At 42.4% G+C, this 24,768-nt stretch overlaps 1 protein-coding gene across 5 annotated transcripts in view; it reads right to left on the bottom strand.

Moving 5' to 3' along the window:
• Nucleotides 1-255: 255 nt before the first annotated feature.
• The window catches only part of TCAF1 (TRPM8 channel associated factor 1), a 57,195-nt gene continuing 32,682 nt past the window's right edge, over nucleotides 256-24,768 (bottom strand). For 4 of the 5 annotated variants that reach the window (XM_036328454.1, XM_036328451.1, XM_036328453.1 and 1 more), the window contains exons 3-9: nucleotides 12,168-13,162; nucleotides 11,798-11,895; nucleotides 10,576-10,789; nucleotides 10,030-10,269; nucleotides 8,652-8,989; nucleotides 6,731-6,981; nucleotides 256-3,262 (exon numbers count right to left, since the gene is read on the bottom strand). In XM_036328454.1, the coding sequence (XP_036184347.1) occupies nucleotides 3,253-3,262; nucleotides 6,731-6,981; nucleotides 8,652-8,989; nucleotides 10,030-10,269; nucleotides 10,576-10,789; nucleotides 11,798-11,895; nucleotides 12,168-13,162 (2,146 nt within the window). In that variant the 3' untranslated portion in view covers nucleotides 256-3,252. Of the gene's footprint in view, nucleotides 3,263-6,726; nucleotides 6,982-8,651; nucleotides 8,990-10,029; nucleotides 10,270-10,575; nucleotides 10,790-11,797; nucleotides 11,896-12,167; nucleotides 13,163-24,768 lie in introns of those variants that run through there. The other variant, XM_036328455.1, reaches the window with a different exon arrangement.

Raw genomic sequence — 24,768 nt, 5'->3', positions numbered from 1 at the left:
CAACAAATACTGAAAACCTGCTAGACAGTAAACTTAATCACCAGACTCACAGTGATACAGGGGCAGGTTTTGTTTTCATAGAACACCTGCAGAAACAAGGTGAAGTATGTTAGAACAGTTGAAGGATATTAAGTGTGGCTACAACTAGATAGTAATGGGGAGCTTTGATGAGCCAGGACACATGAAAGAATCAACACACCTGAGGGCCTTATAAGCCATGTTAAGGGTTTTGGTTGGACTATAGCTTAGTCGATATGAAGCCACTGAAGGATTTTTATTTGACTTTATTAACAAATTTTCAAAGTAATACATGCACAAGGTAAAAAATTAAATGGTACAGAGGACTTGAAATGAAAAACACAGTACCCCACTCCACCCTTTTTAACCCTAGTCCCGTTCCCTAGAGGCAATGCATTTAACAATTTCTATTTTTAGATATTCTAACTTCCTAACATTAAATAATGTTTGAACAATAATTTCTTGGTTTATTAACTTTAGACAATCTTTAATAATACACCATTACAAAAGATAAGGATTTAACTTACACTATCCTCACTTTTCCTTTGCTTATCTTTTCCCAAATTTTTGATAGTTATCATTTTAATGCTTCTATTGAATTTATAGCTTTGAACAACATACCAATCCTCCAGCTCTTGTTCCATTAACTGTAGATTCTTTTTCCATCCCCACTTTAAATATATGAGTAGCCCTACTCTTTCTTCCATCTCTTTTCCCACAGCCAATTTTCAACCTTTTTCTGCTCTCTTTAACTTGTCAGGGTTAATTTCAATTTCATTTCTGAATAAAAAATTAAGTCTTTCATGTTTTGCCTATAGGCTGATCAGAACACTAAGTACCAATAAATAGCATTTATATTATTTTGGCTATATAAATACTGTTTACTGAGAGCCACATAGAAGCTAGGACATTTTCTTCCATACACATCCAATGTCATGCCTGTGCCATTTGAAAGGAAATAGACTTACCGCCAATGTCAAATCGAGTCTCTTCTTATATTCCATGAGTATTTTTATTGTTGTTGTTTTAGAAATGGGCTTAAATTTCTTGATATATTTTTGTTTTGTTTTCTTTTTGGTTGACTAAAGAATGTATGTACTCAATACTCTCAAACATTGTAACTTCTCGGTGATACTATCCTTGGCACAAAATGAATATTCTTCCCAGAGAGCCTGAGACTGTGTACTCTCATCTGAACTGGGTTTGTGTGCTGGATAACTAACTGTCACTCTAGAGTGAGACATCCTGTTGGATAACAGTCACTCTAAATCAGGACTGGGGAACATCCAGCCCTTGGCCCAAGAAATCATTTGGTCTTGCCCTGCCAAGGCATTAGGGATGAGTTAATTAAATGTTTGACCAAATATAACAAGCTAATTTTTAGGTTGATAATTTTGTATGGCCTAAAAATGATGTTATAAATATCCAAATGGCCCTTGGCAGAAAAATGGTTCTCTACCCCTACTCCAGAGTGAGACATCCTGTTGGATAACTGTCACTCTAGAGCAGCTGTGGGCAAACTACGGCCCGCGGGCCGGATGCGGCCCGTTTGAAATGAATAAAACTATTGAAAAAAAAAGACCGTACCCTTTTATGTAATGATGTTTACTTTGAATTTATATTAGTTCACACAAACACTCCATCCATGCTTTTGTTCCGGCCCTCCGGTCCAGTTTAAGAACCCATTGTGGCCCTCGAGTCAAAAAGTTTGCCCACCCCTGCTCTAGAGTGATACATCCTGCCTGGGTGAGGTCCACTGTTTCCTAGATTCTGTTTCTTCCTCTTTCTTGGTTCTCATCCTCATTTTGCTGGAGAACTTCCTCAAGATATTTCTTCAGTAAGGGTGCAGTGAAGGTAGACTTGCTGAAAACTTGCATGTCAGAAAATATATTTTGACTTGACTCAACAGCTTGGCTTGCTATGGAATTCTGGGTACATAATTTTTCATAAGGTGTGTGAAGACATTGTTCCATTGGCTTCTAGTTTTTAGTGTTGCTGACGAAAAATCTGCTGCCCAGTCTGTTTCTCATTCCTGTTTGGCTAAGCTAATTATGATGACCCAATTTTATTTTCCCTCTGGGCAGTTTTAATGTCTTCCCTCTATCCTTAATATTCCAAAATTTCACATAATTGTGTCTCAATGTAGGTTTTATTGGAGCCCCCTGAATCTGGAGACTTAGTTCTTTCTGTTCTTCAATTATTTTTTTTCTTTGCCTATATTTTCTGTTTTCTTTTTAAAAAACACTAATGGTTAGATATTGTCTAGATCTTTCCTTTCTTTATAGTTTCTGCTGTTTATTTTTGATCTATATCTAGGGAGATTCCATCAACTTTATTTCAAGCTTGTCTATGGGGTATTTTTTGACAATATTTCACTTGTAAAGGGCTCTCCTTATTCTCAGTTTTTCCTTTCTCTGTAGCATCCTGTTTTCATCTTACAAATATACCTCAGATCTTTCTGAAGATATAACTAGATTTTAAAGTTACTTTTTCCATTTTGACTTTGTTTCCTCCAGAATTGGGTGCAGTTTTCCAATCTCCTAATTCTAATTGGTAATTTTTTCTTACATACGTCTCCCTTGGCCCTCCCTCCCACTCCCCCGCCTCCCCCCCCTCCTCCCCAATGCTCAATGTCTGGTAATTCCTAGCTGACCAGTTGTATTTAAGCATTAATATAACTGTTGACTTTTATAGGAGTTGATATGGGTTTCCTCTGTCATTGTATGGTTTGGTCTGTTTTTCCAGTAAGCTTCTTCTATGACTACAAACGCTTGGTTACTTGAGTATGGGGCGTTTCAACTGTCAGTAAAGAATTAGCTGATAGGCTAAGGGATCACTTATTTACATAAAAAGAAATTTCATTCTGAAGCACCAACTCCTACCTCTCTCAGGTAATTTATTCAATTTCTTTATATAAACAACAACAACAACAATAATAGCAACAACAGAGTTCTCACTGGTACCAATAGTTGACTGCCTGAATTCTATGCACAAGGAATAGGGTAGAATGCGATGGGGTTCAATTTTACAACTGGTATAATTCTTTAGTAGATAGACTTTTTAGGTGCCCAAGCCTCTCTGTGGTTATGTTATTCAGATCAGCTTATATTCTCTCTGAAAGGTACCTTCACTCTTTCATTCTTTTTTCATACTTCATCCACTTTCTGTCCAGAAATGTGTTGAGGTCTTCTTCATTCATAACCAAATGCCTTCCAGTTTTCTTTTACTTCAATTTCAATGGGGCCTGTAGAGGGAGGAGAGATAAATTTGTATGTTCAGTTCATCATCTTAAATTCAAAGTAGCCCTGGAAGCTTTTAAGTAAGGAGGTGGTATGGATAGTTTTACATTTTTAAGACATCCCCAGGGCTGTACTGATAAAAATGGATTAAAGAGGGCAAGAATAGATATAAGTATTATTCTAAATAACTCAGGATCTAATTTCCTTTCTGAGAACATGCAATATCTGGGACTTTGGGGAGTCAGGCACTTCATCAAAATAACCCATTATTCAAAATCCAATAAGCTAGTAGATGCTTTCATGGTGCCCTAGAGGGAAGGACTGAAACCTGAATAACCTGAAACCTAAAAAGAGTTGGATGACACTAAAGGGATCATCCTAGCTCTGTCTATTGGGAAACACTTCAGGAGCCTACCTCAGATTCTTCTTTTGAACTGGAATTTGGGATAAACAAAGGTATTTTTTGTTCTGATAAAATTAGATGAGGAGCAAGTACAAGCAGCCAAAGTGCTGGCAAGTAGAGACATAAAGATATCTCTCTTTGCTGGTTGGTTTCTTCATTTACTCATTTATTTTGTTATTCAAAGCACTGTAGTTACTAACACCCACTGTAATCAGAATGCCCAGGTTCAAATCCCAGCTCTATCACTTGTTGGCAGTGTAGCCTTAGGCACTTCAATTGCCCTCCATAAAATTCAGTTTGCTCATTCCTAAAAAAGGAGCAGTAAATTTCCATCTTATAAGATCACTGTGAGGATTTAATGAAACTATATATATAAAGGAACCAGTCCAATCACTGGCATGTACTTGACATCCCACTAATTGATAGCAATTATTATTATTTTTTTTTGTAATCCTCACCTGAGGATATTTCTTCCATTGACTTTTTTTAGAGAGCGAGTGGAAGGGAAGGAGACACAGAGAGGGAGAGAGAGGGAAAGAGAGAGAGAGAGAGAGAGAGAGAGAGAGAGAGAGAGAGAGAGAGAGAGAGAGAGAGAGAGAGAGAGAGAGAGAGAGAGAGAGAGAGAGAGAGAGAGAGGAGAGAGAGAGAGAGAGAGAGAGAGAGAGAGAGAGAGAGAGAGAGAAACATTGATATGAGAGAGACACATCGATTGATTGTCTCCTGTGTGTGTCCCAACTGGGGCCAGGAATCGAGCCTGCAACTGAAGTACGTGCCCTTGACCAGGAATTGAATATTTGACCCATTGGTCTGCAGACCAATGCTCTAACCACTGAACAACTGGCCAGGGGTTGATAGCAATTATTTTAAAGGTTGAATGGCCCTAACTGGTTTGGCTCAGTGGATAGAGCATCGGCTTGTGGACTCAAGGGTCCCAGGTTCGATTCCGGTCAAGGGCATGTACCTTGGTTGCAGGCACATCCCCAGTAGGGAGTGTGCAAGAGGCAGCTGATCGATGTTTCTCTCTCATCAATGTTCCTAGCTCTCTATCCCTCTCCCTTCCTCTCTGTAAAAAAATCAATAAAATATATATTTTAAAGGTTGAATGGACATTCAACATCTATGTTTAAAGCACCCAGATGAAAGATATTCATGAAATAAGGGAAAATACTTCTATGATTGAGAAATGACATAATAAAAAATCCAGCCTTAGCCGGTTTGGCTCAGTGGATAGGGCGTCGGCCTGTGGACTGAAGGGTCCCTGGTTCAATTCCAGTCAAGGGCACAAGCCTGAGTTGCAGCTCGATCCCCAGCAGGGGGCGTGCAGGAGGCAGCCGATCAATGATTCTCTCTCATCATTGATGTTTTTCTCTCTCTCTCCCTCCCCCTTCCCCTCTGAAATCAATAAAAATACATTTTAAAAAATCCAAAGAGAAACATCTAGGTCAAATCTTATTATTTATGCACCCACCCAGTTTTCAGTAAAGCAAACAAAATGGTGTATTACAATAACTAAATAAAAAGAAGTGAGCTAAAAGAAAGCTGGCTGGATGTATACAACATTAATCCTACATCCTTGACTCTAGTTGAAGCTAATAAGAAATGGGAGTTTCTGAATATGATTAGAAGAACATTTAAGAAAATCTTTTAATCAAGTGAAATTCAGTTGGTTATATCTAGTTCTTTTATTCCAAAGTAAATATTTCTATATTGTGTGAACTTTATCTGCCCAACTAGTAAGTAACTCTTGACAATGATAGAAATCTGTGTCACTATGGAAATATAAACACCAACACTGAGCCAGTTGCCCATTGTTTGCTAAAGACAAGCATCCTACTGGAATTTTCCTGAGTTTTCAAGTGACTTGAAAACTCTTTATTTAATCAGAGATGGAATTCTACCTGAACAATGGAACTGAGAGCCCAAAACCCTAAGTAGCTTGTAAAACCCTGTGAATTTAGAGCCCTTCCTTTAGATCATAAAGCAACTACCAGACTCCTTTTAGAGGTTGGTGTAGGAAGTGTAGGAGGGCATAGGATTAATTACACTGCTTTTGTAAAAGCCATCTAAAAGTGAAGTCTAGTTCTCCAATGATAGTGAGTTAATTTGATAATAATAATGGCAGTTGACATCTTCTTTGTACCTACTAACGGCCAGCTAACTGTTCTAATCACTTTCAGAGGCACTAAAATTTAATCCTCACAATAATCCTATGAAATCAATCCCATTTTAGAGATGAAGAAATTGGGTGACAGAGACATTAAGGAACTTGCCCAGAGTCATATAACTAACAGGTGAAAGAACCAGGATCTGGAGGCAGGGGAGTCAACTGTGAGAGTTGATGATCTTAACCTCTAGGCTATAGGAAGTAGTCAGCTCACTACTCTGTGAAACAGCATAAAATAAAGCAATCCCTTGGACAGTATGCACTGTATTCACAAACCTCTTCAGAATTACTGAGTCTCTATGACAACCCGCGGGGTAGGAATTTTTACCCTCATCGTATACACAAAGAAATAAGAATACCAAAATAAAACAACTTTCCTAAGAGCTAACCCTAGCTATGGGTTCTATTTCACCAGATTACTTTTCAAGTTCTTTGAAAACTACCCAATACACAAAATATATGAGTCCTCAGGGAGCTATGGAAATCATGATAAATTTGTATTTCAGTTGGGTTCTATGGTCAGGGTTTTTGGAATAACTCATTAAAAATAAAATCCAGTGAGTCCTCAGGATGTCAGGATGAGAACTACTCTCTATGGGCCATGGGCCATGATGGTGAACCAAGGGCTAGCATAGAAAGCTCTCAGAACTGGCCCAATTAGGGTTAGGAGTGAATCTGATAGCAGAGAGCTGAGGAACAAGACTCATAAACAGAAGACCTTGCCCCTGAGAAATTCTGATTCCACTTTCTTACTGTGTTTTTAACCCACTTTCAAGAGACAGAACTAGGGCAGTGAGCCCAGAGGACAAGGCTAGAGCCCTAAGAGACAGAGGCTGAGGAGTGAATTCTTGTCTCTGTCTACCTCCCCACACCTCTCTATCTGCCACCTTGCTGGGCACTCCTTACATCTGTGTGAGGAGGTACAATTTCATAATATTTTCCTTCCATTCAGGCAGATAGGCCAGGCTGGTAGCCACTTCCTTCTGGATTGGCCAGGCCCAGGCCTCAAAGAAGGGAGCCAGATTCTTCTGCACTTGGTGGGAGAACATCTTCACCCACAGATTCATCTTGTCAACATTGTCGGTGGGCAAGTTGGTCTGGTTACGATACTCAGTGAAGAGACGAATGAAGGGCTCCCAACCAAAGGCTTCCTGGAGCTGAAAAGAGAAGGATGAGGCAGGATGAGACAGGTAGTCTACAACAAGAAGACCTAAAAAACACTCTGATAAATGAATTTACTGCATTGAACCCCTTCAACACTAATTGCATGGCTATGACGGACCATCTTTCTTGCTTTATCTGCTGGCTTCATGCCCTCTTTCATATTTGAATCTTAAGAAGGGCCTCTCGCTCAGCTGGTGTGGCTCAGTGGTTGAGTGTCGACCCAAGCACCAGAAGGTGGTCAGTTCGATGCCTGATCACGGCACATGCCCTGGTTGCGGGCTTGATCCCCAGTAGGAGGCATACAGGAAGCAAATAATACATTTCTCTCTCTCTCTCCCTTCCTCTCTCTGAAATCAATTTTTAAAAAAGGGGTCTCTCAGCTAGCACAGTGCTCAGCACAAAGCAGACACTCAATAAATGATTGCGTGTTGTGCTTGTGGGGCTGAGGCAGTTAAATCTATCATTATTCATATATCTCACTAGATTATGTAATATCTCACTAGGATATTACACAAATGGGCTGGCATGAAAAAAAATCCTTATATCTTTCATAGTTGCAAAGTTAAACCCAATATTTAGGGAACTCCTATCCTGTCATAATCCTCATTAATCATAGTCTTTGTTAATTTACAAGGCAACTAAAATGGCCTTGGGCGGGGGGGGAGGGGAGGAGTGAGTCTGGTAGAAGCAGAATACTATATATATTCTAGGTAGCTAGAGTTAAGAGTATCATTTTAGAAAGGCATCCATCCTGAGACCATTGGAAACAGCCCATGTTAGGCTGGGTTATAGAGCTGTAGCATGAAAAGAGATGTTAGCAGTTCCCTAGAACAACCTCAACTTTATGTCACAGATGTGGAACTTCTGTCCCTGGGGTGAAGTGGCCCTAATGACAAGTTTAAGTAGAGTCCCCCAGGCATTTTCACTGTCATTCTCAAGGCCATGGGAATAAACACAGAGGAACTGGAGCAGGTGGAAAAACCAGACTAGATAGTGTGACTGGTCTGGGATTGAGTTCCAGAATCCAAGGTGATGAAACTCTCCACAATGAACTGGGAACTAATCCAGGGACTCAGGGGCAGAACTGGGGTGTTTGAATGATAATTCAAGGCAAAAGCAACCTCCATGTTCAGGCCAGGGAGAAATCTTAGATCGCCTATAAGGTGGAAACAGGCACAGCCAAGTCATATTGAGAAGAGGGTATACTCATCTGAGGAAAAAAAATATGTCCTATCCCATATTTGTTTTGTGTGTGGGGAGGCTTTTTGGTTTTAGATAGCTGTTAAATAGTCAATGGTGTCAATCTCAGTTATGTCTGGTCTAAAGCCTGTGATAGTAACTGTATTTATAGCAATACACATGCCTCTACCGTGTTTTCACCTCTCTCAGTGCTTCCTATCTATTCTCATGCATTTCTTCAAGTTCATAGGGTGAGGGTGGGGATGAGGCAGTTAACTCTACGTAGGATCATGCAAAATGATATACTGAGAGGCATCATCTAATAGGACTGTCACAATTCGGCTTTCTTAGGGTCTCCTGAGGCCTAGCATGGAGACAGGTGTAGTGGGAGGTCTTCTGGGTTACAAGAACATCACCTAACAATGATGCTCTGGTATCCCCAGAATAAAGGGTTCCCATCACCCTTCCTTTTTGCCTAGCATACCTGTAAGTATGTTTCCAGGGCTGTCCACGCATTCCAGTTTTTCAGATTGGGACCCTTGCTCAGGTAGATTCTGACTCTTTTCTCCCGAACTGGGGGCCACAGGGCAATATTGGCACGGCCTCGAGGAATGCCCAAGACCGTTTCGTGAACATAAACACACCACAGGTTGCAGGTGGCCTCAGTGGTGTGTGGTGGGAATTCCCACTCCTGCCGCTGCTGGTTGCGGCCGAGCTCATGGACAGGGCCCCATAGCCCCTTGGTTCTGATGAGTTTCTCATTGATGAGCTCCTGCACTGACTCCAGGTGGCACATGATGGGGTACCCCGCATGCATCCAGCCTGAAAATAGAGGAGGGAGGTGGAGGGTTAGAGTGCTCCCCACATATCTTACAAAGTTCTTCTCTGTTTTGTATCTCCCAAAATACTTAGTAACCCCAATGACTTCCAGAACCCCGTACTGCTCAGAAGGTCAGTCCAAATCCAGGGCTTTCCTCCTTATCCTTTCACTCTGTAATGATCCCTCATCCTCACTCTGAACTGAGAGCATGTGCTTATGGGAGGTGATGCAGGTCCCAAATCACTGTTCATGTTACTACTCAAGATGTCTATGTTTATGAGAGTGCCCTGTCCATGGGAACCTATGTCATTATACTCTTTTCTCAAAATTAAGAATTCATTGAGGGTGTTCCCTTCTTGTCATTTAGATGTGGAGTTGCCCACGTTAATATTACTTTATAGTGATCGTAAGCCAAAAAAAAACCTAGATTCTAGAGCAGCCGTGGGCAAACTACGGCCCGCGGGTCAGATCCGGCCCGTTTGAAATGAATAAAACTAAAAAAAAAAAAAAAAGACCGTACCCTTTTATGTAATGATGTTTACTTTGAATTTATATTAGTTCACACAAACACTCCATCCATGCTTTTGTTCCGGCCCTCTGGTCCAGTTTAAGAACCCATTGTGGCCCTCGAGTCAAAAAGTTTGCCCACCCCTGGCCTAGAGCAATGTCCATGCATATTTAATTTCTATAGACCCCCCTATAGAAATAAAATTTCTATAGGTCCAAATTTTTTAGGCCTCCTGGCTCACTGGTAAAACACCATCAAAATATCACTTTAAACATCTTCCTCAATGTCTATTGAGGGTACACACAATATATTAATTATCCATTCCATAATTGTTGGACATTTAGGTAGTTTCCAAATTTTGTGAAAGTCACTGAGTCTATTTTTTTTTAAATAAACCTTTTTCCTTTTCATTTAAATAACGATGATTACATCTTATTTGTCTTGCTAGAAAAGCATGTTTTCCCTGCTGGCTGCCCAATGCATGGCCTTTGGGAGGAAGAAGTCCCACAGGGTTGCTTGGAACAGGGCACCCACCTACTGAAATCTGCACATCGGCAACAATCCTCTGAGGCAGACGCAAGGGGAAGGGCTCAGCCCCCAGCCGTGCCACAGCCTGCATCACCTCATCCCAGAGGCGAAGCACCGGCTCAGGATTATCCAGTGTGCGAAGGTTGGCAGTTGGCACTGTCAGGATGATGTTGTCTGTAGCCAGCTCTCCCCAGGGACCTGGATTCTCCTGGAGACACCTCTTCCACTCCTCCAGGGATGTCTCCCCTGAGAAGAGAGGCCATGGGGTTAAAATGCCCTTTTCCGAATCCCTTAGGTTAAAACACCTAACTTGAACCCCAGGAGGAGAACACCAAGGCCATGAACAACCATGTCCCCATCTCCATCCTTCTTCTATGGCATCCCCATGGATGTGGGTTGGTCTATCTCCTTGGCCCCAAAGATGAATCTAAGGAGGCTTACCTTCCTTCTTTCCTCCAATCTGAATCTTTCTCTTCCTGCACCAAACAGTCCCAGTGTCCTCCTCACCCCCAACTCTCCTGCCCCAGGGTTCACTCCATAGTGCACACTCACCCAATTTGTAGAATGGAGCATGCACAGCCCCTTTCACAGTGATGGGCACAGAACCCAGCTTGCTGCTCTGAGGCACGATGATGTAGAGGAGGCCGCCCCAGAGGCAGGTGATTGATTTTGTGGGCTTGTCCAAGCAGCACCGGTTGATTACCAGTGGGCCTCGGAACAGCTTGCTGGCCCTGGTCAGGTCATCTGTGTGGCAGCCAATCTGTATCTGGAGCAGAGATACCCCCCACAGAGTCACCTGAAGTGCATTCGGTGGAAGAGGATAATGCCCATGAGGTGGGGACAGGAAGGGCACCAGGCTATATGACCCCATGTCTGTGAACTGTGTGTGCTAAACCTATGGAATTGCATCATTCTTTAGGTGGTATGGACTGAATGGTGTGAAAATATCCTCCCAGGGGAGTCAAACAGCTCTACTAAGGTGATGTTAAGATGCTGATGTGAGGGCACTAGGTGTTCCATGATGGGGACTCTGGTGTTGGCAATGGGATGGAAGGGATCCAGCCTTTTGCTGACTCCAGAGGAGGCCCAGTGGCATCTAGTGTGACAGGCTGATGTGGTAGAGGATTGACTCAGTTCCGATCTATAAGACTCCCCTTCCTGAGCCAGTGGAGTGACCCTTGTTTTTGGTGGAGTCCTAGAATTGTTTTCCTGGGTTTATGCTAATCAAACGCTAGGATAAATGCAGGCACAGAATAAGTCCTGTCACAGAGACCCTCAAGGGAGACAGAGCAGCACTGCAACTTAATATGTGACTAGGGTATGTATATGTGCAAGTGACAGAGCTGAGGGGGGCAGGGATAGCAAGGAACAGTCTTTGGCATCCCAGGAAGAAGCTGGAGTCAGAAAGGACTTGTGCTACAGTGGGAGAGACATATGAGATGGAAGTGAACTAAGGTTTACTGAATACAACTGTGTGCTAGGGCGCCTTCCACATGGCACCTTTCCTATTCCCTACTCTATGATATCAGTGAAACGCACAAAACTTCAGGGTGAGGAGGTGATTAGGTTTGAGTCCTGGCTCTGAAATATATCAGATCTGTACATTTCAATCAATCACTTAACTGTTCTGCATGTTAGTTGCCTCATCCTTAAAATGGGGGTAAAAGTACATGCCCCATATTGCCAGTAGAGTTTTTATGAGGATCAAGATGCCAACTATGAAAGCAAGAACATTTGGGCTCCATGTTTTCTGGGGAGGTGGGTGTGGCCTTACCTTCAGGTCAGCAGAGGCAGCAGCTTCAGGCAGGGAGACCTCTATAATTTGCCTTCCAGGTATGTACAGCCCAGTGCTCATCCAGCAATATCGGGTGCCTGTCAAAAGCATGGAAGGACTTTACTCCCCCTCCATAATTCCATCTCCATCCAGCATCTCCACAGGCCCTTCATGAGTTCTGTACATCTTTCCCGTCCACGCTGCCCTGACTCAACTCTTGCAAACATTACATAATGCCCCAATCCCTATCTCCTTAAAAGTACATGGCAAAGGGTGGAGGTGGCCTTCTGGAAGTGATCAGGTCCCTGAAGTGAGCTAAGTCATCATGTATCAGTCCCCCAACCCTGAGCTCCCACCCCTACTTCCATACCTGGATTGTTGCAGTTGACCTGAACGGTGATAGGAGATTCAGAGGGGCGCAGATAGGAGCTGCTGTACATGTCTTCAATTTCTGGGACTAACAGTGAGAGGTCACTCCCAGAGTGGGCCAGACCTGTGGCCAGGGAGAGCATAGCACCCCTGCAGCAGTCATTGATGACTGGGTTCTCTCGGGTCGCCACTGGGAGCCGGTATCGACTCAGCAGCTTCCTGAGGAGCCGATGCACAGACATATAGGCAGGGATCTCTTCTGCAGGGATCTGCAGGAAAGCTGCGCCATCCGGCCCCAGCTTTGCCAACCACCCCTTTTCCACATTCCCTCTCTTCCTCCCCATTATAACCTGGAACTCAGCCAGAGTGGAGCGGAAGTGATAGGTCCTTATCCCCGCTTTTGGAGTACGAAAGGGCCCTGGATTGAGGCTTTGGCTTGTGATACTGATGCCAAGGGGGTTGAGCAGGAGGTTCCCTGGGAACCGAGCCAGAGGCGACACTCCAGGGTTCTTGAAGGCCCACCACCAGGCTTGGGCTGCAACAAACAGGCCCCCGCCCTCAGCTACAAATTCCTGCAGCTCCTTGACTCCCACATCACTCGTGGGCTCAAAACAATAGACACTCGCATCACTGGTCAGATTGGGCTCAATGCTGGTGTCTATGCCCCCCACTGCAAGCAGACCACTCATTGTCCTTAGTTCCGTCTGCACCACGATCTTGCCTCGGCGGCCTGCGTCCAGCCAACGCACAGCATTGAGCAGAAAGGGGCCCAGTTTACCCACGGTGAATAGTACCTTGTGGCCCATCACTACCACCCGGCCCCGGCCATAGCGGGCAGCCGCTATAACACAACCGTGGTAGGAATCTAACCCCAGGGGAAAGGCTAAAGCTCCATGCACTAGCAGCTGGGATGGGAAACAATCCGAGTTGCTGATGTCCAGCTCAGAAATGCCGTGCAGAAGCTCCTCTCTGTCCTCGGAAAGATCGTCTTCACAACTGCAAAAGAGACACATGTTCTCTTAAAGGAGAGGCTCTACAGATAGCTCTAGAACAGCACCTGGCATATAGCAAGAGTCAGCTTTACTAATATTATCATCCTTAGCTCTTCCAGAGAGCGGGAGAACCTAGTGAACAGATCTGACCTCACTGGGTATGGAGACTCCTTTGAGGGAAGACAGAGGGACTCAGCAATAATTCTGCTCTGCTTAATCTCTGTGTATAAATTCTCCAAAGGAAATCTCGAAGAAAGCCTTGCTGTGTTTACCCAACACTATATGTGAAATATTCTGGATTTAAGTGTTAAAAGTGCCCTTTAAGCATTACATAAAGAACTGGCCTGGCTGGTGTGGCTCAGTGGTCGTGTCAACCTATGAACTAGGAGGTCAGGGTTCTATTCCTGGTCAGGGCACATGTCCGTGTTTCAGGTTCCATCCCCAGTGGGTGATGTGCAGGAGGCAGCCGATCAATAATTCTCTCTCATTATTGATGTTTCTATCTCTCTTTCCCTTTCCCTTTCCCTTCCTTTTTGAAGTCAATAAAAATATATTAAACAACAACAACAACAGAACTGAATGGCAAATCATCTTTTCATCCTTATAAGGAGTCTTGTTTATAAATTTCATGCTATTAGTTTCCTGGAAAAAACTTCAATGGACATTTGAGTTCATGGTGCTGTTAGAATCACTATTATCTCAAAACTAGAGGCCCAGTGCATGAAATTCATGCATGGTTAGGGTCCCTAGGCCTGGCTGGCGATCAGTGCCAATTGGGGCCTTCCTTCCCTGGCTGCTAACTGGGGCCTTCCTTCATTCCACGCCACTCCCTGGTGATCAGCACATGCCATAGTGAGGGATTAAACTCCCGGTCTCCCGGTCAAACTCCTGAGGGGACACTTTGCATATTAGCCTTTTATATATATATAGATGTGGGCCAGGGGAGCTGACTGGACTCAATTCTAGTGAGACCCTCTTGTTACCTGAACCCAAGAGGACTGACTGTTACTCCAGCTCTTCACCCCATTCATTGCCAGCCCACAGGACTGCTGCATATCCATGCTATATGTTTTTTCAGAGCACCATCTGTTCCTGCCCAAAATGGAGATGGAGCCTGTGGGATTATTAGGGAATATGGGGGCAGAGTGACCTCTATAAGCTGAGATCCCAGAGCTGAGATCCCAGTGGTATAGATCCCTATACCATTTGTGATAGGTAAGGCTATGGCAACTGTATGGTCAGAAGGATGCTGCAAGGAAACACTGAAAAACAATGAATTTTAGCTTCTGCATTTAAGTCTAGATCAATTTTTAATTATTTATTATGTATGGAGTGGGATACATTTCGAGATTTATTTTATCCCCCATAAGGGTTTCAGAACCATCTGTTGAAAAGATTTTTAGCACCTTGCCAAAAAATAATTGAGCATAAAACTGTGGGTCTATTTTTTAACTGTCTAGTCCAGTGGTTCTCAACTTCCTAATGCCGCAACCCTTTAATACAGTTCCTCATGTTGTGGTGACCCCCAACCATAAAATTATTTTCGTTGCTACTTCATAACTGTAATTTTGCTACTGTTATGAATCGTAATGTAAATATCTGATATGCAGGATGTATTTTCATTGTTACAAATTAAACATAATTAAAGCATAGTGATTAATCACAAAAACAATATGTAATTATATATGTGTTTTTCGATGGTCTTAGGTGACCCCTGTGAAAGGGTCGTTCGACCCCCAAAGGGGTCGCGACCCACAGGTTGAGAACCGCTGATCTAGTCTGTTTCATTTATCTGTATTTCTATCCTTATGCCAAAACCACCATAGTTTAAAATATTGAGTGTTCTGATACATTAACATGGTGTATTTTTCCATTTCTTTAGGTTTTATTAAATTTGTCTCAATATGTTTTGTAGTTTTCAACATACAGGTCCAGTAGCATATTTTGTTAAATTTATCCATTAGCGTTTCATGATTTTGGGTCCTGTTTTAATTGATACTGTATTTTTAATTTCAATAACTTTTTTTGGCTGCTAGTATATAAAATATAATTAATTTTTGAATGTTGAACTTGTATTCTGCAACTTTGCTTAATTATTATAGTAGCTTTTTTTGTAGATTGAACGTTTTTTTTACATAGATGATCATGCTTTCTGCAAATAAACATGGGTTTACTTCTTAATTTTTAATCTCTATGCCTTCTTCTACTTGCCTTATTGCATTGGCTAGGCCCTTTTGTACAATGTTGACTAAAACCAGTGGGAGCAGATATTCTTCCTTGCCTTGTTCTCAATCTTAGGGTATTTTACCATTCAGTACATTCTTGGGTTTGGTTTTTCAGAGATGACTCCTGCCACATTAGGGTCCCTTTTTATTTTGAGTTTGCTGACATTTTATCATGATTGGGTATTAAAGTTTGTCAAGTGCTTTGTGTGTGTGTGTGCATGTCTTTAATTATATGGTTTTCTTATTTGTTTTGTTAATATGGTGAATTGATTTGATGTTTGAATGTAAAAGCAGCCACACATTCCTAAGATGAGCCCTACTTCATCATGTTGTATTATCCTTTCTCTATATCACTATATTCTATTTACAGTATTTTTTAAAAGAATTTTTGCATCTTGTTCATGAGGGATATTGTTCTGTAGTGTACTTTTCTTGAGTTTGGTCCCAGAGAAATGCTGGTTTAATAAATCAAGTTCCAAAAATTTTCCTTCTCTCCTGTTTTCTAGAAGAGTTCATGTAGGATTAATATTACTTGTTCTTTGAATGTTTAATACAATTCATCAGTGACACTATCTGGGTCTGGAGGCTTTTTAAAATTGGGTTTTTGTTTTTTTTTGCATTGTCGTTGATTTTAAGTAAAGCTTTTATTTTAAAACAATAAATATAAAAGTTGACAATATAGTAGAGTTCCTATTTTCCCCTCACCCAGTTTCCCTAATGTTAACATGTTATATAATCACTAGAGTCCCGCTGCACGAAATTTGTGCAAGGTGCTCAGCTCTGCTGTGGCGGCTCCCTGGGCCCCCTGCCAAGGCAGCTGCCTCTGCCTCAGCCCCCACCACCGTGGCTTTGTCTGGAAGGTCGTCCGGAAGGATGTCCAGTCTAATTAGCATATTATGCTTTTATTATTATAGATAGTACATTTATCAAAACTAGGAAGTTAACATTGGCAAAATACTGTTACCTAAAGTCTAGACTTTATACAAATTTTACCAGTTTTGCCACTAATGTTTTCTAGTATCCAATCCAGACTACCACATTGCATTTAGTATCGAAACATTTTTAATTACAGTTCAACTCAATTAACATCTATTTTCTGTTTCTTCTTTTGTCAATTTTAGTAGTTTTTGTCTATTAGGAAATTTTCCATTTCATCCAAGTTGTCAAATTTATTGGCATAAAGTTGTTATAATATTTCCTTATTATCCTTTTAATGTCTGTATTAATGTCCTTTATTCCATCCCTAGAATTTATAATTTGTGTTATCTCTGTTATTGGCATAAACATATACTTAGAAATTTATCATACTTTTTTTTCCTACCAACCAGCTTTTCGTTTTATTGTTTCCTCTATTGTTTTTCTATTTCCTATTTCATTTATTTTTGCTCTTATTTTGATTATCTTCTTAATCTTTCCATATATTTTGGGTTTAATTTGATTTTCCTTTTTATTTTTTTAGCTTTTTGGTGTGGAAACTTAGGCCACTGAGTTTAATTTTTCACTTTTCTAATAAAAGCATTTAAATTTCTCTCTAAGCACTGCTTTAACTGCATTCCACAAATTCTGGCATGCTGTATTTTCATTTTTATTCAGTTCAAAATATTCTATAATATCCTTTGTAATTTCTTCTTTGACTTACAGAGTATTTGTGTTTTTTAACTTATAAATATTTAGGTATTACATATATGTTTATGCTATTGATTTCTAATTTAATACCATTGTGATCAGGACATACTATTCATGATTTAAATCCTTTTAATCTTGTTGAGACATTTTTATGGCATATCATATGGTCTTGCTTCCTGAATATTTCACGTGCACTTAAAAAGGATATACATTCTGCTGTTGTAACCTTGTTCACAGTTTACATATTCAAAAATTAAAATTGAATCAACAAATATGGGGGAAAACTCACGTTAAACAAAAATAGGATCAAATGAAAAAACAATTCAAATAATTTTTGAACAGAGTATTTTCTGTGCTCTGTGTAGAATATTCTGAGGACAACAACAACAACTAACTCCAAAAATCCCTGAACTTAGTGAGTTTGCTGCTGGTAAAAATAGGGGAATAGTAAGTTATTTTGTGTGCAGTACAGGACTGAGCAAATGAGTACATAATGAAGTTGCTGGAAACCAGTATTCTCACTATGATAGAGGAAGATAACAAACATGGAGTGGGTGGAGGAGAAGAATAATTCTGTGGTTTTGGATTAAAATTGGGGGTATCAGTATAGATTCAGGATTAAAACCTATATATTTCTTGGCTCTGTTTTTTTAGGGGTCCGGAAATGATGACAGCACAATGGCAATGAGCACACCTAGATGAGCTTGGTTTCTAAATACTATTGACCACTAAAAGGATCAGGATTCCTTGAAGCAACAGCTGAATCTAGGTTTTGGACAGGAAGAGGACCAGGTAAACGTGCAACATCTTGTGTCAATAATTAAGTATTAAAAACTGATGGGGTGTGTCAGAGGACTCAGGACTCATCTCTTTTTTAAAAATATATATTATTGATTTTTTTACAGAGAGGAAGGAAGAGGAATAGAGAGTTAGAAACATCGATGAGAGAGAAACATCGATCAGCTGCCTCCTGCACAGGCGTTAGGCCTGGGCAGGGGCAGAGCGGGAGATCGTGGGGAGCTGGGAGTCCCCTGCCCAGGCCTGACACCTCTGCCGGAGGCCTCAGGCCTGGTCAAGGGGCCGATCCAGTGATTGGTGATCGGAGGGTGATGAGGGTCAACTCCTCTGGCCGAGGCACGAATCTTCATGCACTGGGCCCCTAGTTTTAAATAAAGAGCTGGGGGAAAAATTAAAGATGACTTGGAAAGCACAGAAAAACTGTAATTTCCCAATAGTGAAAAGAGAAAAAGAAATTCAACCAATAGAGAAAAAATTAAAAACAAAAAAGTATAACAGAAAGCACTGAGCAAGATGATAGCAACTAGAACAAACATCAATTTTCTCAATTATATAAATGAATTTTCCCCTTGTAAGTGACAAAAGCTCTGATTGTGTTACACAATCAAACTGATACTAAAAAGTAAATATTTTTTAAAAGGATCAACAACAAAAAAGATAGGAATAGTAAATATAATGTTAAACAAAATAGAGTTCAATGTGAAAAATATTAGTTGCAAGAAAGAAGAATATTTTATACTGACAAAAATGTTCAAACCATAACGAAATTCATGTTCCTAGAACCCAAAATATAGCTTTGAAATATATAAAGGCCAAATTCAGTTCCAAAATCACAGTGGGGGTATGAAGTAATTGTTATAGAACTCACTTAGATCAAATACAAACAATCCTATTAGTATATGTGCTGTCAAAGAAAGCACAAAAATAGGAATAATCCAAATAATCCAAGGGATAAGTACAGAGATATATACAAAATACACTGAGATATTTACAGAATGCTTTCAGAAAACAACACTGTTACTGACATTTTGTTAGGTCAGAAAAATGCTATTTAAAAATGTGTTAACAATATTGTGGTTATTTAAAAATTAGTCTTGCCCTGGCCTGTGTGCACAGTGGTTACAGTGTTAGCTTGTGCACCAAAGGGTCGTGGGTTTGATTCCAGGTCAGGGGAATGTACCTGGGTTGCAGGTTCAATCCCTGGCCCCAATCAGGGTGTGTGCAGGAGACAACCAATCGATGTGTCTCTCTCACATCAATGTTTCTCTCTCTCTTTCCCTCCTCCATCCTTCCTTTTCACTCTCTCTAAAAATAAATAAATAAATAAATAAATCTATGAAACATCTGTAATATTTTCCATAATAAAGATACATTTTTTAAAAAAATATATTTTATTGATTTTTTACAGAGAGGAAGGGAGAGAGAGAGAGAGTCAGAAACATCGATGAGAGAGAAACATCGATCAGCCACCTCCTGCACATCCCCTACTGGGGATGTGCCCGCAACCCAGGTACATGCCCTTGACTGGAATCGAACTTGGGACCTTTTAGTCCGCAGGCCAACGCTCTATCCACTGAGCCAAACCGGTTTTGGCAATAAAGATACATTAAAAAAAAAGAAAGAAAAGAGGCAATGAAAGCTCTCATCCACTGCAGAGCTTGCCGGGTACATTGAAAAATAAAAAGGATTATTACAGATGGCCAAACCTTGACTTGAGGCTTTTTACTTTAAGTGTGAAGAAATAGAACACATCCTAGGCAAGTAGACAATAGATCCAAGACCTTGTATTTGATGAAATTTATTTTGAACATAAGTTTCGTTTATAGCTTTATCTATGGTTCTATGTGAATATCAATAAATCCATCTTAATTTATTTTATTAATAAAACCAAATTCAGATAACAAATCAATGGAAAAATATCCTCAGGTCAGTATTAACAAAAAAATTAGTCTTTATCTTTTAGAGATACACTATTTTATGGATAAAATGATGCAGTGATTGGGACTTTCATCAAAAAGCCTGGAAGGGAGAGAGTGAGTGGGGTATGAGTGGATACCAGTCAGCCAGGAGTTGATCATTGTGGACCCTGGGGATGAGTACATGTGTGTTCATTAGTCTATTTCTGTTGCTATATATGTATGAAGATTTAAAAAATAAGGTGTTTCTAAAAGGAAACTTGTTGAGTATTTAAAATGAATAGGTGTATAACAAGTCTATGGGTTTTAGTGAAAAAAAAAATTCATTGTATCATTGCTGATAAGGGGAAAAAATGAGAAAATAACCTTAATGTGTACTAATGCTAAATGACTTATGGAAAAATCCAACTGTGAAATGCTATACAGAAATTACAAAGCATAATGCACATATTTATACAGGCATATGGAAAAAATGTTATATATTAAGTGGGAATCAAAGTGCAGATCTCTCTTTCTCTGTCTCTCTTTCTACCCCACTAGGTCTTCCGCCCCAACCCCAGTACATACACAGCAATGTGGGAAAGAGCCAGAAAAGACACAGTCCAAGCTGTGATCATTTCTAGGAGAAAAATAGAATTAGCAAGAGGCAGAGGGATAGGTGGAGGACGAAGATCTTCCACTTTTTACTTATATACTTCTGGATTATTTCATTATTTCCCACCAAGAAGCATATATTTTGAAACTGAAGGAAGGAGAATGTTCATAAAAAGGAAAAGAAAGCTGAATTGAGATTTAGTAATTTCTCTTCTATGGTGCAATATCATCCCACTTGCATTTACTCTAAAAAAAAACTTCTACTTTATTTTGTGAGAAACAGTTAGTACAATTTTATTATACACTAGAGGCCCGATGCATGAAATTCAGGGGTCCCTCAGCCTGGCCTGCGCTCTCTTGCAGTCTGGGAGCCCTTGGGAGGGCTCTTGGTGAGAGGCTCCCACCACCACTGCTGCATTCGCCAGCTGTGAGCCCAGCTTCTGTCTGAGTGGCATTCCCCCTGTGGGAGCACACTGACCATGAGGGGGAAGCTCCTGCGTTGAGCATCTGCTCCTTGGTGGTCAGTGCACATCATAGCGACCAGTCATTCCACTGTATGGTTGATTTGCATATTAGCCTTTTATGCCTGAGGGATGGGGCCAAAACTAGCTCTTCAACATCCCCCGAAGGGTCCCAGATTGAGAGAGGGCACAGTTCAGGCCGAGGGACCCCACTGGTGCATGATCAGGGCCAGAGAGGGACATGGGAGGTTGGCCAGCCAGGGAGGGACTGCGGGAGGGCTCCAGGGCATGTCTTGCCATCTTGATCAGTCCCGATGGCTGGACCCCAGCAGCAAGCTAACCTACTGGTCAGAGTGTCTACCCCCTGGTGGTCAGTGCACGTCATAGCAAGGGGTTGAGCAGTCCTTAGCATATCTTTAGCACATCATGCTTTGATTGGTTGAACAGAGGACTGGATGATCAGACCCTTAGCATATTAGCCTTTTAATATATAGAACTAGGGGCCCGGTGCACAAAATTCGTGCACTGGGTGTGGGGGTGGGGGGAGTGTCCCTCAGCCCAGCCTGCCCCCTCTCACATACTGGGAGCCCTCAGGCGTTGACCCCCATCACCCTCCAATTGCAGGATCGGCCCCTTGTCCAGGCCTGACGCCTCTGACAGAGGTGTCAGGCTTGGACAGGGGACCCCCATATCCCCCAGATCACTGGCTCTGACCCCCGCCCAGGCCTGAGGCCTCTGGCCCAGGAATCATGCCTGGGCAGGGGACCCCCATCTCCCTCTGATCGCTTGCTCCACCCCCGCCCAAGCCTGACGCCTCTGACCCAGGCTTCAGGCCTGGGCAAGGGAACCATCATATCCCCATCATATCCCTCCAATCCCCGGCTCCGCCCCCCACCCAGGCCTGATGCCTCGGCCAGAGGAGTTGACCCTCATCACCCTCTGATCACCAATCACCGGATCGGCCCCTTGACCAGGCCTGAGGCCTCCGGCAGAGGTGTCAGGCCTGGGCAGGGGACTCCCAGCTCCCCACGATCTCCCGCTCTGCCCCTGCCCAGGCCTAACGCCTCGGCCAGAGGCGTTAGGCCTGGGCAGGGGCGGGGCCTGCAACCGCGGGGAGCTGGGGATCCCCTGCCCAGGCCTGACACCTCTGCCGGAGGCCTCAGGCCTGGTCAAGGGGCCGATCCGGTGATTGGTGATCGGAGGGTGATGAGGGTCAACTCCTCTGGCCGAGGCATCAGGCCTGGGCAGAGGACCCCCAGCTCCCCGCGGTTTCAGGCTCCGCCCCTGCCCAGGCCTAACGCCTCTGGCCTAGGCGTCCGGCCTGGGCAGCGGGGACCCGCAGTGGCAGCGGGGGGCGCCGAGGTCGCGCGGGCTCTGCCCCTGCCCCTGCAGGACGCCTCTGGCTGAGGCGTCCGGCTCGGGCAGCGGGGACCCGCAGCTGCAGCGGCCCCGCGATCGTGGCCTCCGCTTTAGGCCCAGGCAAGGGACCCCTAGCTCCCGGGACTGCCAGCTTCGACCGTGCCCAGCTCCCATCACTGGCTCCACCCCTACTTCCTGCTATCACTGGCCAGGGCGGCAAAGGCGCCTGATTCTCCTATCATGGCTGGGGGGCAGGGCAAAGGCGGCCCCAGGGCCGCCTTTGCCCTGCCCCCCAGCTCTTAGGTCCCCCCTGGGTTTCCGATCACTGTCAGTGGCAGGGGGCTTCTTCCTGCTTTCCCTTCTGCCTCCCTGCATTGTGCCTACGTATGCAAATTAGCCGCCATCTTTGTTGGCAGTTAACTGCCATCTTAGTTGGCAGTTAATTTGCATATAGCTCTGATTAGCCAATGAAAAGGGTAGCGCCGTACGCCAATTACCATTTTTCTCTTTTATTAGTGTAGATGGCTAAGGATGTAGTAAGAAACACAGAGTGTGAGTTAGGAAAGTATAACCTTTATCATGCCTGGCCATGATCTTGACATAAAATCTACAATCAGCATTCTGTATCTATCTATATATATATATAAGCCTAAGTGACCCTTGACCATTCAACCGTCCGACCAGTAGTATGACATGCAATGACCACCAGGAGGCAGACGTTCCAACTGGTAGCTATGATGCACACTGATCACCAGGGGGCAGATGCTCAATGCAGGAGCTGCAGAGCTGCGGTGACTTGGCAGCTGCAGTTCTCGGGTGACACAACTGGAACCAGAGAGGACGGGGCCCAATTTAAGGGTGTGTCACTTGAGAACCGCCCTCTCGCAATCTGGGACCCCTCGGGGGATGTTGAAGAGTCAGTTTTGGCCCGATCCCTGCAGGCCAGGTTGAGGGACCCCACCTATGCATGAATCCACGCACCGGGCCTCTAGTATACCTAACATATAACTAACTAGCAATGACCTCCAAAGATTTGTGGATCCTTGTTATAAATAAGCTTATTAATATCTGCTCAGATATTGTTGCTTTCCAAACTACGTGGGGAGTCATATTCATGTTACCTTCAGTAATCTAGCAGTTTTCTTGTTTTACTTGAGCTCATTTTAAGTAGATACTAAATTTTAAAAATTCCGAAATCTTAATGATCTGGAATTTAAAAAGATGCTTTTGTATATAACATCTCTTCATCTTTCAAAATGAAGGTGATATATGGCATCTATTTATAATGTTTGTCAATTAGGTTTAACAGGGGTTTTTACAAGCTAAAGTACTTGGAGCATTTGGACAGTTTAGAGCATGAACATTTGTACACCCGTCTTTGCTCTGCATTTTTGATTGACTTTGAGTACAGAGGCATCACTGAAGACTGAAACCAGTCTCAACGGAGTAAAAGCTAAAACGGGGACAAAAACCCTCCACTCCAGAGGTGGGGAATCTTTTTTCTGCCAAGGGCCATTTGGATATTTATAACATCATTCTTGGGCCATACAAAATTATAAACTTAAAAATAACCTGCTGTATTTGATCAAACATTTAATTAACTCACCCTAAAGCCTGGGCAGGGCCAGACCAAATGATTTTGTAGACCTTATATGGCCCTTGGGTTGGACGTTCTCCATCCCTGCTCTACTCCAACACTTTCCACTTAAAGGGAAAAAGAGAGTTGGAAGATGCCAAGGTCACACTGTGCAGTGACTATCAGTAAACCCTGGTTCTATGTTCTACTGACACATGGTATCACAGACTTCTTCCTACAACATTTACTTGGTTTTTGCCATATCTTATGACTCAGGTTATTGAAGATGTTTCTGGCTCCTAATTCTGAGATTGTTGGAAATAATTTTCTTGAAAGAAGAAATAATGCCTAGGATATAGAATATACTCAATGAATGCTGGTTAAATGAATGTACAATTGAACAAACAGAGTTAGAACTCTTTAATAAAAGACTGAGATTTGGGTTAAAATGAGACAAGGACTTTTTTTATTGTTTAAAGTATTACAAATAGTAGTACATATGTCTCCTTTTTTCCCCCATTGCCCTTCCCCTGGCCTCCCCTACCCCCCAGCACATGCCCTCACCACCCCCCCCACCCCCCGCCCCCAGTGTCTTGTGTCCATTGGTTATGCTTATATGCCTGCATACAAGTCCTTCAGTTGATCTCTTACCACCCCCCACCCCCAACACTCCCCAGCCTTTCCGCTGAGACAAGGGCTTTTTTATCCAAAAGACAGAGTAGACTAAATATTTTGGTTGATTTTCCTGAAATCTTCCCAAGATTGGTTATCTAATGATATGTTTAACTGCATTAAATATTTTATCGGTGTCTAGTATCTATTTTGTTAAAAAATAAAAGGGGTAAAATGTGGCAATCGTTCATGATGGTGCTGTCTCAGTTTGGTGGAGAAAGTAGGTAAAAATATCAATTAAAATCTCAATACCTAATACAACTGGGACAACACACATGATTTTGGGCAAAAGAGCATAATGATGGATGCTGGTAATTTTCAATGGTTGACAGTGATATTAGTGATATTCATGACATCATATGCTTATATACCATAGCATGGAG

The sequence above is a fragment of the Myotis myotis genome, unplaced genomic scaffold (assembly GCF_014108235.1).
Source record: "Myotis myotis isolate mMyoMyo1 unplaced genomic scaffold, mMyoMyo1.p scaffold_m19_p_11, whole genome shotgun sequence".
In the NCBI taxonomy this organism is placed as follows: domain Eukaryota; kingdom Metazoa; phylum Chordata; class Mammalia; order Chiroptera; family Vespertilionidae; genus Myotis; species Myotis myotis.
This window is presented reverse-complemented; position numbering and strand designations above follow the sequence as displayed.